Source organism: Microcaecilia unicolor, chromosome 2 (genome assembly GCF_901765095.1).
Source record: "Microcaecilia unicolor chromosome 2, aMicUni1.1, whole genome shotgun sequence".
Taxonomy (NCBI): domain Eukaryota; kingdom Metazoa; phylum Chordata; class Amphibia; order Gymnophiona; family Siphonopidae; genus Microcaecilia; species Microcaecilia unicolor.
In genome coordinates, this window is record NC_044032.1 from 393,596,495 (window position 1) to 393,614,426 (window position 17,932).

At 48.1% G+C, this 17,932-nt stretch overlaps 1 protein-coding gene across 4 annotated transcripts in view; it reads left to right on the forward strand.

The window, feature by feature from the left end:
* Positions 1 to 372: 372 nt before the first annotated feature.
* The window catches only part of CDS1 (CDP-diacylglycerol synthase 1), a 447,836-nt gene continuing 430,276 nt past the window's right edge, over positions 373 to 17,932 (forward strand). For 2 of the 4 annotated variants that reach the window (XM_030190592.1, XM_030190591.1), the window contains exon 1: positions 373 to 549. Coding sequence is in view for 2 of the 4 variants with exons in the window: in XM_030190589.1 (XP_030046449.1) it covers positions 877 to 966 (90 nt within the window). In the remaining 2 variants the exon portion in view is untranslated. Of the gene's footprint in view, positions 550 to 671; positions 967 to 17,932 lie in introns of those variants that run through there. The other 2 variants (XM_030190589.1, XM_030190590.1) reach the window with 1 other exon arrangement.

Sequence of the window (17,932 nt, forward strand, 5' to 3'; positions counted from 1 at the left end):
TTGCTACATTTAATAAAAGATAAAGTGTAGGACCTTTCCAAGGTTCTAGGCTGCTGATCCTGTAAGAATCTCATTTAGGGAGATTCTTCTGGGGAGGGGGACTTGGGGGAAGGGGTTTGGAGAGGGGAATGAGTCACACAAAGCACAATTATAGCTTCCTACCTGAAATGTTTTTATTGTAAGAGTTTGTCTTTAGAGCCAAGCAGAGAAATACTACTGTGCTGGGACTGCACAGTGCCCTTTAGAGGGTAAAGCTTGCAAATGATTGGTCTCTGTCTCCCACCTGCTTCTTGAGTAACCCATTGATTCTGGACCTGTCTGGTAGGTACCACAAGGCATCACCGTTCCTCCCTTAGCCTAGCCAATGCAGGAGACTCGGAGAAAGTCGACAGACAAACACCTGCTCAGGTCTGGCCACACCAGATCACGCTTTACAACGTTTCTTCTTGCCCATAAAAGCCAGCGCCGCTGTTGGGATTCCATTATTTCAGGTCCTCCAGAGCGGAAACAGTTCTTCTTGCTGTGCAATCGGTCGCGTGCTAGTTAAAGGTATGGGTGTGTCTGTGGGGCTGCGCGAGCTCCTCTCTGTGAAGCAGCAGAGGGTGTGCCTGTGGAGGCCACTCGGAGATCACGTGGGGCTGGGGCGGCTGTGTTGGGACGTACACCTGGGCTCGTTCTGTGTTGCTACAGCCGCCGCCGTTACCTGTCATTCGGCGCGCGTGCATGTCTCGGGGCGGAGGCTTAGTCTTAGGCTCGAAGGCGCTGCCGTGTTCGGTGTTGGGGGCGGTGGCGTCTCTGCCGGGATACTGACTGAGGGGGAAATTAGCATTAAGGTTATCGGAGGGAAGGGGTTTGTTAAGCTGTGGCTCCTTGGGTATGGCGATGGCGCTTAGGAAGAGGGCCGCGGCAGCGATAGCAGCCGGAGCAGGAGAACCGGCGGTCCGAGTGGAAGAAGCCAGTGACAGGGTAAGAGTATGAGAGAGGGAGAGTGTTCGTGTGATTTTGGAAGGATGTGGGAGCCTGCAGAAGGTCGCTGTAAATCCGGCTGAGCCTACACCTGACCTGACTGCCACAAAATGATCCGAGATTGGTTCCCGGTCTCCAGGGCAGTGTATAGTTTGGTCGTTCATGTTTATTTTTATGGTTTATGAGAGAAATATTTTGTAGTTATATCAGACTGCCCTCCTCTTCCTTAGGCTTTACCGAATATCGATGTAGTCGCATCTTTAAAAAGCAGTAGTTGTGTGTGAGCAATTCTTTACAGTCCACCCCTGGCACCCTTCTAACTCTCGTACTATTAGTATATAGCTCCACATGCAACGACTGAAGATTCTGGGGCAGAAATTCCTTTTGGGCCTCTCCCCTCGCAACAAAATTCACTGTGGAAATCTTTTACTAAGCCGCGGTAGAAGTCAGCTGGCGGTAAACGCCGACTTGCCCCATTATATTTCTAAGGGTGTCTCGGCGTTTACCGCCAGCTGATTTCTGTCGCCGACCTAAAAACGCTACTGAGGCTTAGTAAAAGACCTCCTATTGGCTCAAGACGGTTCTCAGTTTGTTTCTGACTGTGTGTGAGGTTAGAACTGGTGAAAAATTGTGGAGGCAGTGTCTCTAAGGCGTTAGTTTTGAACATACTGATGGCAGTAATGAACCTCACTCTTAATCCAGGGTAGGAGGAGTATGAGCTGCATTAAAAAAAAAAAAAAAAAGTTTGCCTTAGTACTTGTATCTGCCAAAGAGAGTTTTCTTTTGTCGTAAGACGCAACTTGTATAAGGCAACCATATCAAGGAGCGCTTGAAAATTCTTTGTAATGAAGCCTGTGGCTCCAACTACAATGGGAAATGTCTCTGTATATTCTTTGGTCTTGGACTGCATTTTTTTTGGTATTCAGGGATCTTTCCTGTCTGCCTGGTAACTGCTTAGGACTGACACCTCTATAATCAATGCCTTGCAGGCCTCACTACTTTGGTTTGCTTGCACAAAGCTTTTTATCGGTTGGAATTGGATTGTCCCAGGTGATTATAATCTCCACGTTCTCCATAATTCTCTGAGGGTTATGACCCCTAATGCTTTTTGGTTCAGCTGTGCTGTAATGTTTACAAAGTTTCCAGTGGCAACTTATTGTGCCTTTCTGTACAGAAATGTTTTGCCCTCAGAACTTTGCAGCCAGCTAAGAAATGAGTAACTGTTTCTAGCTTTTTCTTATAGACTCTACATACATTTATTTTTTCCCCATTTTTTCTGTGCTTGCTGTAAACCACCTCATCCATAATCTACTGTCCTGGGCTGCAAATATCAGTATGAGGCATATTTTCAAAGCACTTAGCCTTCCAAAGTTCCATAGAAACCTATGGAACTTTGGAAGGCTAAGTGCTTTGAAAATATGCCTCTATGTCATCCATTGCTTTTAGTTCCTCTCATAAAGTTGTCTCCTTCCCTTCTGTATTATTAGATTTTTACTCCTTCCTTCTGGTTGAAATCGGGGTTGGCTCAGGATTATTAAAAACTAGTAAGAGGCCCATTTCGTAGAGGAATGAAACGGGTGCTAGCAAGGTTCCACACTCACTCCCTCCCTCCCTCCGTCTCTGTTGTCCGAATTCTAGCCCCCCTCCCTCCATCTCCGAGTTGCAGGCCCCCTCCCCTTCGAGTTGCAGACCCCCTCCTCTGCCCTTCGAGTTCCACGCCCACCTCCCCTTCAAGCTGCAGGACGCCTCCCTCCTCCCTCCCTCGAAGTGCAAGCAGGACCTGTCCTCCGGCAGCCCCTCGCCTTCCTGCGTGACAGCTCTAATTTAAACATGGTTCCCTCGGGGTCTGGCGTCAGCATTGAAGGCGGGCGGCGCTACAGACCGCCTTCCCATCTGTCTGAGCTCTGCCTCTGGGCCCGGCCTCATTTCCTGTTTCTGGAAGGGCGGGACCAGAGGCAGAGCTCAGACGGATGGGAAGGCAGTGTGAAGCGCCGCTCGCCTTCAATGCTAACGCCGGACCCCGAGGTAACAATGTTTAAATTAGAGCCGGACTGCAGGAAGACGAGGGGCTACCAGAGGATAGGTCCTGCTTGCACTTCAAGGGAGGGAGGAGAGGGGGGCATCCTGCAAATCGACAGGGGGGGAGGGAGGGGGCGATTGTTTACTCACCTCCAGTGCCTGTTGCTGGGTTCCCTTCCCTCTCGCTTTCCATTGGTCCGCCCTGTGACGTCATCCCCAGGTAGGACCAATCGGAACTGTGTTAAGAACCCAGGCAGCAAGACAGAGGTGCAAATTATTATATAGGAGTTTTCTAATTGCATTCTGCTAGTGAGGTTTATCATACCATCTTAAAACGCTATCTGAAAAAATATTTTTGAGTGTGCCCCTAAAAAGCTGGTGGAAAATGCCTGTACATAGACCCTTTTATAAAGGCATGCTAAAAAGTGGCCTGCGCTATTTTTAGCGCGTGATTTTTCTTTCTTTTTTTTCCCTGCATGCTCAGGCCACCTCTTAGCGTGTCTGCCAAAAAGCCAAATTTCTATATTGGCAATAATGGCCAGGTGCTAAGTCCAAAATTTGTGTTTACCGCCTCCTATTTACTTGGCAGTAAGGGCTTATGCACTAACCCCATGGTAATCGGGCAGAACATGGCAATGTGGCCACGCTACGATTAGTGCTGGGAACACCCCCTGCGGTAGAAAATAGAAAATTATTTTCTATCTTGGGAAACTGCATGTGCCACCTTTGGAACTACCACTGAGCTCCTGTGCTACCCCAGGAGGGCTGATTTGGTGCTCGCTACCTGTGTGGTAGCCCTACTGCACCTTTGTAAAAATAACCACATACACTTTGTAATAATCACACTAACCAAAAAGTGTCCACAACTATTCCAAAAATTCTTTTTTTTTCCCCAAAATATCCCACCACTATAAAAATCACTGACTGTCCACAATTAGTGATGTTTATATTTGTAATATTATGGTTTATATTTAATTTCCTCACATTTTTATATAAAATACCTTCCCCTTACTTTTGGGTTGTAAGGCAAGACTAGGCAGGTACCTCAAGCAGCAGCTTTTTGGGGCCGTAAAGAGCAACTACAGTCAAAGTGAAAACAGGTCCTGATAGCTACACCAACAAAGTATCAGCGTGTACTGTAAGTTGTAACCTGCCTTCTAGCTACACCAACTAAAAGTATCAGCGTGTACTGTAAGTTGTAACCTGCCTTCTTTCTACTAGTCACTTTTTTTGTGTGTGATGATCATGATGGTTGAGTTAAATTTATCAAAATCATGGGGGGAGAGGGCTGCGGGTTACGGACCTGAAAGCTAATTAATTGATGGAAGTGGGGGAGTTGGTGTACAGCAGATATAGTTTAACATAAAGCTTACAATTTTAACAGCATAACAATAGTACAATAACCAAGAATAAACATAAATACAATAAATGAGGTAAACTTGAAAACAAATTGAAACCTAATAATAGAACTGCTAAGAAACAGTATCAAAAATATACGCATTCAACAGCACTGAAATTCAAATACCAGAGAGATAATACAATGAATAATACTAATGATACACCTAATAAGCATGCATTATAACATTCAGAATAGATATGATGCTAAAGATTTTCTACAATATGGCTTTTATATAGCAGAGGGATCAGGAGCAGATATATGGTGTCAACATGATGCGTGGTACAGTCAGTTGGGATAATTTGATGGTTAGCTAAACTCAAGGTATTCATTATTGTTTTTAGACCCTGAGGCAGACACTTTAGTCGAAACATGGTGCAGTGTTGGGTCCTTGTAAAGAATAAAGTGTTGTATTTCATCCAGTCGTCCTTCTGTGTTTTTTTTTTTTTCCAGAACAGCTTTGCTGGCTATACTACGTCCCTTTTCCTTGGTGGATTTATATGTAGTGTGTTCCTGTCCTCTGCTCCTGCAGTTCTCCTCCAAGGAGTACTCAAGGACCGACCGGGGAAGCATTGACCTAGGGCAGCTGTTCTCCTTGCTCTGGTTGGAATGCTTCTGCAATTTTTAGGGCTTTTTGCCCTTTTTCTTTTTTAAACTTTATTTCTATTGGAATGTTTGGAAAGCTTAATGATGATGATGGATTCTGGATGCCATCATCAGTACTTTTTTGCATATTTGGATCAAGTGAAGCTGTTTAATAGGATGCGAGGCTTACAATAGCAGTTCTATATGTATAATCAATCCCTGTGAGACCAGTTCCTCCTTTGATTTGGAGTGTACAGTCTAGTCACACACTGAATCTTATAAATGACCTCATGGGCATGGTGGAGTCTTATTTACACATCTAGTGTTTCAAGATTTTTAAGTCACTGTACAATTCCAAAGCCATATTAAGTATGGGAATTGCCAATTAATGAATGACTTTATCTTATTCTGTGTAGAGGTGTGCTTTAATTTGGAATATGAAAGTGATTTTCAAATATCTTGAATCTGTGTGAGAGTTAGGCAAATACCACATCAATACAACACTTCTGTATTTCTGTCTTGTTTAGGTTGAGTTTGTAAATGACTTAGTTGTTATGTATTACATCTTCTTATGCCTGTGTTTGTTGTACTTCACCTTGAAGACTATGGATAGAGTGGAATATAATTTTTTAAATAAATAACCCTCCCCCCACTAATTCCACACACACGATTAGTCACTAGTCACACATTGGAAGTGATTTGCATGGGATATTGAATAAAATAGTTATCTAAATAGAAAAAAAGTACTTTCTTATGCTAGACCAGTCTAGAACTATGAGTTATGTCCCTTTACCAGCAGATGGAGGCATAGAACTCAAAGCTTCTGATGACATCGCTATAAAGAGAGATGTAGCCTAGAGAATGACAATGGGGACAAAGTTTGTCCCCATCCCCACAAACTGAAATTCCACTGCACTAGTTCCATTATAAGATAATTGTTCACCTTTTGCATGAATGAAATTTTGTACTCTTGCAGGGACAGGGTGCGGATGGGGACAGACTTTGTCCCCGTGTCATTCTCTAGTGCAGCCTGGAACCTTCTAGTATTTTTTTGCCTTCAACAGATGGTGCAGGTGGGTTAGTGGAGGATTTTTTTTTCTGGTGGGCTAGACTGGTGTTTCTCAAACGTCCTGGGGGACCACCAGCTAGTTGTGTTTTCAGGTATCCCTAATTAAGAGTTTTTCAACCCAGTCCTCGGGGATATCCCGAAAACCCTAATTGGCTGGGTGTGCCCCAAGGACTGGGTTGAAAACCTCTGCCCTAATAAATATGCATGAGAGAGAGTTGCATATTTGTCACTTCCATTATATGCAGGTCTGCCTTATGTATATTCATTAAGGTATCCTGAAAACTCAGCTGGCGGGTGGTCTCCTAGAACAGGTTTGAGAACCACTGGGCTAGACTCTCTGCGCCTTGTGCCATGGCTCTTGGCTGGTGGTTGATGTTTACCTTGGGGGGGCTCCCTCCTACGTTGTGGCCTCAGTCAGACTCCTTGTTGAGGCGAATGAGTGTCCCGCCTGACTGTGTGACTGATGGGTTATGTACGCCTTCCAGCAGGTGGAGACTGAGAACTCTGACTCTAGAGAGAGCCAATAAGAGCCCCTGCCAGTTAGAGACAGATCCAGTATTCTCAGTCTCCAGCAGATGGAAGGTGGTTAGCCTTTCAGTCTCCTTATTTTATGCTATTTTCTTCTTTGTCTATGGTAAACAGCTGATACTTTAAAGACTGCAAGATTTTTCTTCCTGCTGGTGTATTTTTCCTCATCTTCTGTTCATCCGGTTACCTGATTGTGGAGGCTGAGGCCTGTGGGGGTATCTGTCAGCCTCGGGGGTGTCACTCAGGTGGCTGGGTCCCTCCCCCTCAAGTAATCCCTTTTGCAGTAAGATTCGCTGCTTTTTGTAATAATTGCCTCGGTCTCTTCGGGGGAAGAACTGTTTAAGAGAGGACAAGGCAGCCGCTTAAAATACAAAACCAAAAACGAACAGCTGATTGAGGTGCAAGTGAACAAGGCAGCCCCCTTGCCTCCCCTTGTAGTGGCTGGCCTCAGTTTCTCTCGTTGCTGGCTCTGGCATTGAGGAGTTTAAAAAAATAAAAATCAAACAGACAAAAAGCAGAGGAAGCCACACCGCTGCTTCTTGCCGCCATGACAGAGAAACTCTGCCACTGTGCAGTGTGTCAGTGGCGGGGTCTGGGAGTGAGCGGCTGCTGTAAATATTGTACCTCTTTGGAAATTTCTCTGGAGGCAGGTCCCACGCCTTTAGTCTCGATAGTGGCAACCTCAGGGGGTAAAGACTCGGCCATGGGGAAGGATAAGCTGGTGGCTCCGGTTTTGGCATGAAGCGCCACCATCTTGCCTTCCCTGTCTGTGTCAGCAGATCGGCCTTGTTCTCTGCCAGTTCTTTCGGCACAGCAGCCTGCAGGGAGTGTAGCTGTTCTTCTGGCAGGGTCTGAAGGGGGTTTTCCTCCTGAATGCGTCCTGCAAATGTACAAGGCTTTTCTTTTGCAAAAGACCCTCCTTTGGCTTCTTTGAGAAGGTTTGCGGAAGGTCAGCAGATCTCGGCCAAAAGATCTAGGGAGTCATGGGCTCTGGAGGAGGACCTGGGTTCTGATCCAGACCAGGAGATGCCCTCCCTCAAGGAAAAAGAATTTTTAAGTGAAGGACATGTTGCTGAAGATTCTGGTGAAGTACACTCAGGTGCTGAGTCTCTCCTCCCGGTGGAGGACTTTCCATGATTAGAATTTTTCACAAAGAAGATTTGCAGGAGCTAATTTCTTTGGTTTCCACTACTGTCAGGCTTTTCCAAAAGCAGGAACTAGAATCATGAGCCCTTGGACCACTGCCGAGGAGTGGCAGTGGCAGGCAAAACCACCCCACACAGGACTAAGACAGAACTCTGACAGGGATGGCTAGACTTCACCTGCATTTAGCCACCCTTCCCCAGGAGTTGAGCCCCTTGGTGCAGGTAGCCGGCAGGACTTGCTGGATAGGGCCGGAACTGGACCCCAGAAGGATACACACAGGGACTAGAACACACAGGGAGGCTAGGCAGAATACTAGACTAGGGCTCTCAGACAAGAGACAGAACTGAAAGCTGCAAGCAGCCACTGAAACAGGGAACAAACACTGAGAAATAAGGGACAGGACTAAAAGCTGCCAGGCAGCCACTGATTAAGAAACACAGGCAACCAAGAACTAGACAGAGACATACAAACAAGAAACAAGACTGGGAAACAAGCAATACAAAACAAGAATCTACACAAAGACTACACTAGAATCAGGCAAGAATTACAGACTATAAACTGGATTAGGCAGAAGTGCACCTGCACCACAACATACCAGGGCCTTCGGCGATGCAAAGGCAAAGCAGAGAGTTTCCAAATGGCTAATAAGCCCAGCAGCAGCTGAGATTCAGCTGCAGCAATCACAAGGCAGCTATGGGTGCTGTGCAGGCTCAAACAAGCCAAGCAAGTCTGGCAGGCCGGAAGATCCGGACTGGACTGGGCTGAAGTCTGGAACGGGAAACCGCACACAGAGATAGAGACAGAACAAACTTAGGAAGAACAGACAGACGCCAGCTCAGAAGCTGACTGCCGGGAAAAAAGGTGAGTCTGAGAGGGGTCACGACCACAGACGTGACAGTACCTCCCCCTCAAGGCTCCCGTGTCCCCACGGAAGCTTTCAGGTTTCCATGGGTAACAATGGTGAAACCTACAGAGGAGCTTCAACACAGGACCATGGTTAGCTGGGACTGAGCAACTTGGCTGGATCTGAAACTTAATTTGGACTCGGCATCTTGGCTGGACCGGGAACTCGGCCTGGACTCAGCAACTTGACTGGAGCTGGAACTTGGCTTAGGCTCAGCATCTAGGCTAGAACTGTGACTCGGAGTGGACTCAGCATCATCCTGGCTGGAACTCAAACTCGGAGTGGAGTCAGCATCCTCTTGGCTGGCACTCAAACTCTGCAAAGGCTCGGCTAGGAGTGCCACTTGAACAGGAATCGAAGGCTCAGTTGGAAGCGTCACTCGGACTGGAATCAGAGGCTCGGTCAGAAGCTTCACTCAGACTGGACTCCGAGGCTTGAGTGGAAGCGCCACTTAAACTGGGATTGGAGGCTCGGTTAGAAGCGCTGCTCGGATAGGAATCGGAGGCTCGGTTAGAAGCGTCCCTCGGACTGGACTCCGAGGCTTGAGTGGAAGCGCCACTAGAACTGGGATTGGAGGCTCGGTTAGAAGCGTCCTGTGGACTGGACTCCGAGGTTTGAGTGGGAGCGCCACTTGAACAGGACTCAGGGCTTGACTGGAACTGGAACTCAGCATGGACTCAGTGGCTTGGCTGGAGCTGGAACTCGGCTTGGACTCCGGAGCAATTCGGCTGAGAGCGTCCCCAGGATGGACTGATGGTACACCTGGACCTCGGGATTCGCATTACTCTTTCTTTCGATGGCAGCTTCCCGAGTATCCCGCAGAGCAGGGTCAGAGACAAGTAGGTGGCGTTATTCCCAGAGCAGGGTCCTAGGATCAATGGCAGAAACCGGGCTCTCCATGAGCCCAAGCTGCTGGATATGCTTCTCTCCGCTGACGCTTCAGGCCGCTTCTTCAAGAGCGGATCAGACAAATGTTTTCTACGATATTCCTCCAGTGTCATGAGAAGATCAGGAACAATATTAAAACCAGACCCGAACTTCACAAAGGAAACCAGAGCAGAAGTTCTAGGCTGTAGGCCCAGCAGGTAGGGTGATCTTGCTGGGCTCATGGCCTTTGCATTCTGTCAGGCTTTTCCAAAAGCAGGAACTCTGATCGTGAGCCCTTGGGCCACTGCCGAGGAGCGGCAGTGGTAGGCAAAACTACCCCACACAGGACTAAGACAGAACTCTGACAGGTACGGCCACCCTTCCCCAGGAGTTGAGCCCCTGGGTGCAGGTGGCCGGCAGGACTTGCCGGACAGGGCCGGAACTGGACCCCAGAAGCATACAGGGACTAGAACACACAGGGAGGCTAGGCAGAATACTAGACTAGGGCTCTCAGACAAGAGACAGAACTGAAAGCTGCAAGCAGCCACTGAAACAGGGAACAAACACTGAGAGATAAGGGACAGGACTAAAAGCTGCCAGGCAGCCACTGAATAAGAAACACAGGCAACCAAGAACTAGACAAAGACATACAAACAAGAAACAAGACTGGGAAACAGGCAATACAAAACAAGAAGCTACACAAAGACTACACTAGAATCAGGCAAGAATTACAGACTATAAACTGGACTTGGCCGAAGTGTACCAGCACCCCAACATACCAGGGCCTTAGGTGATGCAAAGGCAAAGCAGAGAGTTTCCAAATGGCTAATGAGCCCAGCAGCAGCTGGCAGCAATCACAAGGCAGCTATGGGTGCTGTGCAGGCTCAAACAAGCCAAGCAAGTCTGGCAGGCCAGAAGATCTGGATTGGACTGGGCTGAAGTCTGGAACGGGAAACAGCACACAGAGTCAGAACAAACTCAGGAAGAACAGACAGAAGCCAGCTCAGAAGCAGACTGCCGGGAAAAAGGTGAGTCTGAGAGGGGTCACGACCACAGACGTGACAACTACTTTGCATTCTGAGGAAGAGGAGCCCCCTGCTGTAGAGGGACGGAAGGTGGATCTCCTATTGAAGGGCATTCAAAGGCCAGGCAAGACCTTTCCTATGCATCAGGATATAGGGGACATCATTCAGGAGCAGTGGGATGTACTAGATCCCTCTTTTAGACCCGCTAAGTCTATGGTTCGTGTCTATCCAGTCCTGATTCGGACAAATCCCTTCTGGAGTCTCCGGTTGTGGATGCAATAGTCTCGGCAGTTACTGAAAGGAATTCTGTTTCTGTGGATGGCAGCACTGCGTTTAAGGATGTTCAGGATCACCGTATTAAGGCTTTGTTGGAGAATAGTTTTGATATTTCTGCTTTAGCAGGACAGGTAGCTACTTGCGGTTCAGTGGTAGCTAGACCTTCCTTTCACTGGTCTGAGAAGATCCTGGATAGATCTTCGGATGATTTGACTGTCATAGATGCCAAAGTGGCTAAGATTGAGATGGGAATCTGCCTTTTTGGCAGATGCTTTATATGATTTGCTGCAAGCTTCAGCTGAGTCTATGGCTTTGGGGGTAGCTGCAAGACAGTCTCTTTAACTATGAGGCTCTCGAATACAGAGTGATGACCCAACTCCAATGGAAAGAGGAGCCATTCCATAAGATTCAGCTCTTCGGTTGTGACAAACTCATCTCATTGATGAGCATCCCAAGAGTCTCTGTAACCTCAAGTCTCTCCCAGGGCGGTCCCCAAGGAGGTGGATTCTCTCTTTGAAGGGCTTTGTGGGGCCCCTAAAGCATTTTCTGCTTCATAAGGTGTATACCTATGTGCTGCTGGCATAGTGGGAGACCCTGGACAGGGTTCTTGAGAGGATCTCTCGCCTTTATTCCTTTGCTCCTGAGGAGGTGGAGAAGTTCTTGTTGAGCCGTAAGGTAGACGCTCTCATTATGGCAGACACTAAAGCGACCACTATCTCTGTTCAGGGTGGTTTGGCCGTTAGGGAGCTACATGATAAGTAGGTGGACCAGCAGTTACACCTAGTCTTTTCAGTAGGTGCATCCAGTGTTCAAGCAGCAGTCTGTGACTCTGGTTGCAGCAGCTGTTGGGAGTCTGCAGAAGTTTCACACCTAGAGTCTGGAGCAGCCTTCTTGGCGGATGTGCTGTATGCTTGGCTTTGGTGGGCTGTTGCTGGCTGTGGCTTCACCACAAGGTGGTAGATGTGGCCCTCAAGAAGCTTCTTAGTACACTAAACTGTTGCGAGCACTTGCTATGGAGAAGTTAGTGAAGGATATGGGGGAGGCTAGATCCCTTAGTTTTCTTGAGCTGAGGCCAAATGGTTCCTAGTGGTCCTCCACTTCCAGATGTTGCAGGTTGTTTTTGGCCAGTCCAATGTGATCCGACCTGGGTCTCCACTTCAGGGAGGCCTTTTACCCAGGAGAGCCGATCCTTCAGCCCCTATAGGCAGAGGTCCAGCGGTCCATTGTGTCCCTCGGTGTGAGTGGTGGGCAGGTTGTCCCAACTGTGAGTGGGTCCACATCACCTTGTACTAGTGGATTCTGGTGGCTCAGAGCAGAAGCACAAAGCTGTCGTGCTTACTCTCACACCTGGTGGAGCCTGGCACTATGGAGCCAGTGCCTTGGGAATAGTGTGATCTGGGCCTTTATTCTGTTTACTTTGTGGCCCTCCAAGAAGAGTGATTTCTTCTGTCCCATTCTGGACTTGGAGTGTTGGTGCCTGCCTTTGGGTTCAGCATTTTCGCATGGAAACACTTAGGTCATTGATCACCTTGGTTCAGCCTGGGAAGTTCCTGACATCCCTGACATGGAGGTCTATCGCAGATCATCACAGGCATTATCTTCACTTCTGTGTTATTGGGCATTACCAGTTTCAGGCCCTGCCCTTTGGTTTGGCTAAAACTGTCTGCAACTTTTTTCAAAGTTATGGTGGATGATGGCTGTTCATTTGTTACCACCAGCAGGGGATGAGCCGTTCATCCTTACCTGGACAACTGACTGGACTTGGGGGGGGGGGGGGGGGGGGGAAATGGATAGGAAATTCCACTGTTTATTTCTATGATAATCCAGCATAAAATCTGGTTTACTCCTTTGGAATATTGCCAGGTACTTGTGACCTGGATTGGCCACTGTTACAGGATACTGGGCTTGATGAACCTTCAGTCTGTCCCAGTATGGCAACGCTTATGTTCTTATGACTCCGCAGTGGAGGCCAACCTGGCCACTTCTCAAGTCATCTCCCGGTTGGAAACCCTGGGCTGGGCCATGAATTGGAGCAAGAGTCACCCGATTCCCTCACTGGAGTACCTGGGAGTTTGCTTTGACACTGACGAGGGGATGGTGTTCCTTCCAGAGGACCAGGCAGAGAAGTTTTGAGCACAGTGTGCAAGCTTCCTAGTCCCACAGTATTGGACTACTTACAGCTCCTGGGCTGTGTGGCAGCAACCCTGTAGATGGTTCCTTGGGTGAGGGCTCACATGCGACCCCTACAGTGGGCCTTGTCTCAATGGGCTCCAATTTCTCAGGATTTCCACCATCCTCTGCCCCTTTTACCCAAGTTGTTGAGAATCAGTCTTTCCTGGTGAGACAGTTCAGCTCCTAAGGGGGGATGTTGAAGTGGATGCTTGTAACCACAGATGCAAGTCTCCCTGGCTGGGGAGTGTTATCTCAACGCTTCCCAAAACATGTTGATAATTAGCAGTAGCTGAGAACGGAAGGAGGTGGGTACATCAGATAGCAGATCGCATGGGAAAGTATGATCTCAGAAATTGCGAAATATTAGGAGCTAGGTATCTCACCATTCACTTCTATGGAGAAGATAGAGTATAAAAGAGGGGAGATTTTGGCTCAGTTTGAGAGTCTTCTCCGAAGCTTCTGTCAGACGGCGAAGCCCTGTGCGGCTGAAACCAGAATCTGATGTCTGTATTTGTATCAACTTGAAGACCTGTGTTTGGGTAAGAAATAAAATGTATCTATCTATCTAAACCTATCTCTGTCTTTATTTTTATTGATTCTATCTTCTCTTTACCTTACATTTAGCCTACAAGGTAGATCATATACAAGTGACACTCAGTCTTTGCAGAAACTTAGACAGATGTTTAATAAGATTTATGTGGGAACATAAATGGCCCAGAGTATATCTAGATCCAGAAAACAAACAGAAAGCAGTAATTATGGGAATTAGTTTTCAATTACGGCTCCTAATGCCACCCCAGAATAGACCTTGTGATTGGGTGACAATGGAGGTCAGAGAAACTATACAGAATCTGTTATATGAAATAAGTACCTTTAGTCCCCCGTGTGACGGAGTCAGAAAGAGGTCTATAAGAAGAGGTAAATAAAAACAGGAGCTCATTGCTTGGGTTGCATGGCTCAGGATACCTGGACCCTGCAGGGGGCAGGCTGTCCATCAATCATCTGGAGATCCGAGTGGTACACCTGGCCCTGTTGGAATTTCTGTCACTCCTTTTGGGGGAAGGCAGTCAGGATGATATGAGATAATGCTACTACGGTGTCTTGTATCGATGGACAGATAGGCGCTATCAGTTGGGCAGAAGCCTTGGAAGCGGTGTGCCTCTGTTAGTAGGTAGACACCTGCAGGCCCTCTCAGTAGTCCATATTGCGGGCAAAGAAATGTTCATGTGGACTTTCTCAGTTGCTTTCTCTTACATTTCGGGGAGTGGGAGCTCGGGCAACAGGCCTTTTAGCTCATTCTTGACTGCTGGGGTGCTTCATGGTTTGATCTGATGGCTTCTGCAGTCAGTGTGAAAGCAGAGTTTTTCTTCAATCTTTGGAAAAAAAACTGGCCTCTCAAGGGATAGATGCCTTACTTCAACCTTGGCCAGTGGAGGAACCCCTCTGCCTTTCCTCCTTTGCCTCTGATAGGTTATCTGTTGCACAGGATTGCACATCATCCTTCTCTGGTCTTGCTAGTTGCTCTGGATTGGCTTTGCTGGCTGTGGTACGAGACCTCATGCACCTCTTAGAGGGTGACCTTCTCTCCTTTGCTCAGAGGTTGGGGCCTTCTCAAGCAAGGGCCGGAAGAAATGGACGATCTGGATTCCTTCTGGCTTACGGTCTGGCCATTGAGAGGAGACGCTTAGTGTGGTGGTTTCTACACTGCTCCACTCGCGGAAGTCCTCAATGTCTCTGGCTTACGTCAGGGTATGGAAGGTTTTTGAAACCTGGTGTGTGAGACTCTTTGCCCGCTTTTGAGTGCTCAGGTCCCTGATATTCTGAGCATCTTGCAGCAATGTTTGGACCAGAGTCTGGCACTGGGCTCCCTGAGGGGGGTCCAGGTGGTTGCTTTTTCCAGTTTTTGGGGTAAGGTGTAGGGCATCTTCCTGGCCTTACATGAGGATGTGCCAGGTTTCCTGAGGTTTGTGGTGCATTTGTGCCTCCTAATACCTCCCTTCTTTCCCTCATGGGACCTTAATTTGATTCTTTGAGTGCTTGCTGAGGCCCTGTATGAGTCTCTGCATTCGACCTCCATTAAAGACCTTGATCTCAAGATGGTCTTTCTGGTTGCCATCACCTCGACTCAGAGAGTTTCCAAGTTGCAGGCTCTGTCTTGTTGGGACCCATATCTTTCCATTGCAGAGGATCATTTCTCTTTGCTGGTCCCTTCCTTTTCCCCTAAGGTGGCCTGTCCCATGTAAATCGGGAAGTTTGCTTGTCCTTTGTGGAGGGAGGGCTCTGTTTCTGTAGGCTGGAGGCTTCACAAGCTGGATGTCTGGAGGACAGGTCTACGGTACTTGAAGGAGACACAGGATTTTTGCCTTTCTAATCACCTTTGTTCTTTTTCATGGCCCTAGGAGGGGCGAGATGGATCTAGGTGGCTATTGAGGCCATTTACATTTGTAAGAATCACCTAGTGCCTTGGGGCTTAATGGTCTTTTCCACACGGGCTTAGACCATTTCCTGGGTAGAGGCCTGGTATTGTCTCCTGTAGAGATTTGTAGAGCAGTGATGTGGTCATTGCTCCAGTTTGCCAAGCACTACATATTGAACTTGTTTGCTTGTTTGCTAGGGTCCATTCGGATTTTGACAGGGCTGCCATTTGGGGGATCTGCTTCGGTACATCCTACTTGGCATAACAGTGTAACTACATAGTAACATAGTAAATGACGGCAGATAAAGACCTGTACAGTCCATCCAGTCTGCCCAACAAGATAAACTCATTCTATATAATAATTTGCACATCCGTGTGGCTGCTTGGGTTCGTAACACTGTTCCGATTGGTCTGCCCTGGGGATGACGTCACAGGGCTGACCAATAGGAAGTGAGAGGGAAGGGAACTCAGCAGCAGGCACCGGAGGTGAGTAAACAATTGCCCCCTCTCTCCTTCCACTCCCCTCCGAGTTCAACGCCCCCCCCTCCCTCCCTCGAAGTACAAGCAGGACCTGTCCTCCGGTAGCCCCTCGCCTTCCTGCGTGCCGGCTCTAATTTAAACTCGGGGTCCGGCGTCAGCATTGAAGGCAAGCGGCGCTACAGACTGCCTTCCCATCTGTCTGAACTCTGCCTCTGGTCCCGCCCTCATTTCCTGTTTCTGGAAGGGTGGGACCTGTGTTAGGAATCTACTACTACTACTACTAAACATTTCTAGAGCGCTACTAGTAGGGTTACCATTTTGTGTCCTCTGAAAAAGAGGACACATGTCACGCCCCCTTCGGGTCCTCGTTCCGCCCCTCTATTCCCCGCCCCCTGTCACATGGTTCCCCCCCTCACTTACTATCTAGCCCTGGTGGTCTAGTAGGGTCTTCTCTTCAGGGCAGGAAAGAGCCCCCTCTTTCCTGCCCGGAGCGCTGCCTGTCCTTGCCTGCTGCATCCTCCTCGGTCTGGCTGGAGATTCAAAATGGCCACCGAGAGTTGAAGTGGCCTCGCGAGAGTTCAACTCTCGGCGGCCATTTTGAATCCCCAGCCAGACCGAGGAGGATGATAGACAGGGGAGGCAGCGCTCCAGGCAGGAAAGAGGGGGCTCTTTCCTGCCTCGAAGACGTCACTAGACCACCAGGGAACATGGTAAGGAAGGGGAGGGGACGGGAGTAGGGTTACCACGGCGCCGATCGCCCGCCCACACGCACGCGCCTGCCCGCACCCGCGCCGACGTTTGTCCAGAAATCCGGACAAACGTGGGTGCAGGCAAAATCCGCCGGACGCCCCAGACATGCCCTCAAAAAGAGGACATGTCCGGGGAAATCCGGACGAATGGTAACCCTAGCTACTAGGGTTACGCAGCGCTGTACAATTTAACAAAGAGAGACAGTCCCTGCTCAAAGAGCTTACAATCTAATAGACAAGTGAACGGTCGGTCCGATAGGGGCAGTCAAATTGGGGCAGTCTAATCCTCTACAGCAATGATTCTTCTAGTCTGAAAAAAGACACAAAGGTATGATGCACATAGAATACACTGGTATTTCAATGTCGAAATGATATCCACTCCATCTCTGTGATGTGAAAAACGCTGTCCCCATGCCATCTGCCCCCCCCCCCCCCCCCCAGTTCCAGGCAATTGGTTAAAAAAAAAGGCTGCCTGGCTTAGCTTTATTCCTCTGGTAAGGGAATAAGGCTAATTAAAAAAAGAAACAACCAAACCCTGTTGCTGAAGTGAGCTGGGGGAGTCCTGAGCTGTGGTTGAGTCCAGGCAGGCTGGTGCTGTATGGCCTGTGGGAGCCATCAGCTGAGGACCTTTCCTGTGACTATTTCTGACTTCGGAAATGATCCCAGGAGGGTTGGAGGGGGGGACGCCCAGAGTGCAGCTGAGGTTCCCGAGTCATTGGTGGGGCCATACTAGGGGATGGGGCGAGGAGAGAGCCCACGGGGGTGGGAATGGGGACAGAGCCCACGAGGACAGGGACAGACTGTCCCCGTGTCATTTTCTACTTTGAAGCCTGTTAATGAACTGGACTGTTACTTATGTTTGAGTGATGCAGCCAATGAATATTTTGATTTTTTTTTTTTTTTTTTTTTTGGAAAAGCAACCATCCATGCTGACCACAACTAGCAACATTTGAATGGGGGTCCTGTACATTCTGCTACCATTATGTTTTCTAAGAAGTCATCTTCTATTGCAGGAAGGACTAGACTGAATCCTGAGATTGTTGTTGACTTATTCATCCACAGATTAAAAAATCATAACAGTGCTTCATAGGGCATATTTCTCCCCTCTAGGGCATACAGAATGGGTTCTATTTTGTACCCCTGTACATTTTAACAGGGTGGATTAGGATTCTTTGGGGTAATAGAAACCAGCTATTGTTGGGGTTGGAAGGTAGAGGGTGGTGGTGAGGAGGGTTATTATAGCTGCTCGCTGTTATTATTGTTTTCTATTTGTAATTTATACACAATAGTTACACAGCATATTGTTCCTTTTTATACTTTAAGAAAAAGATTTA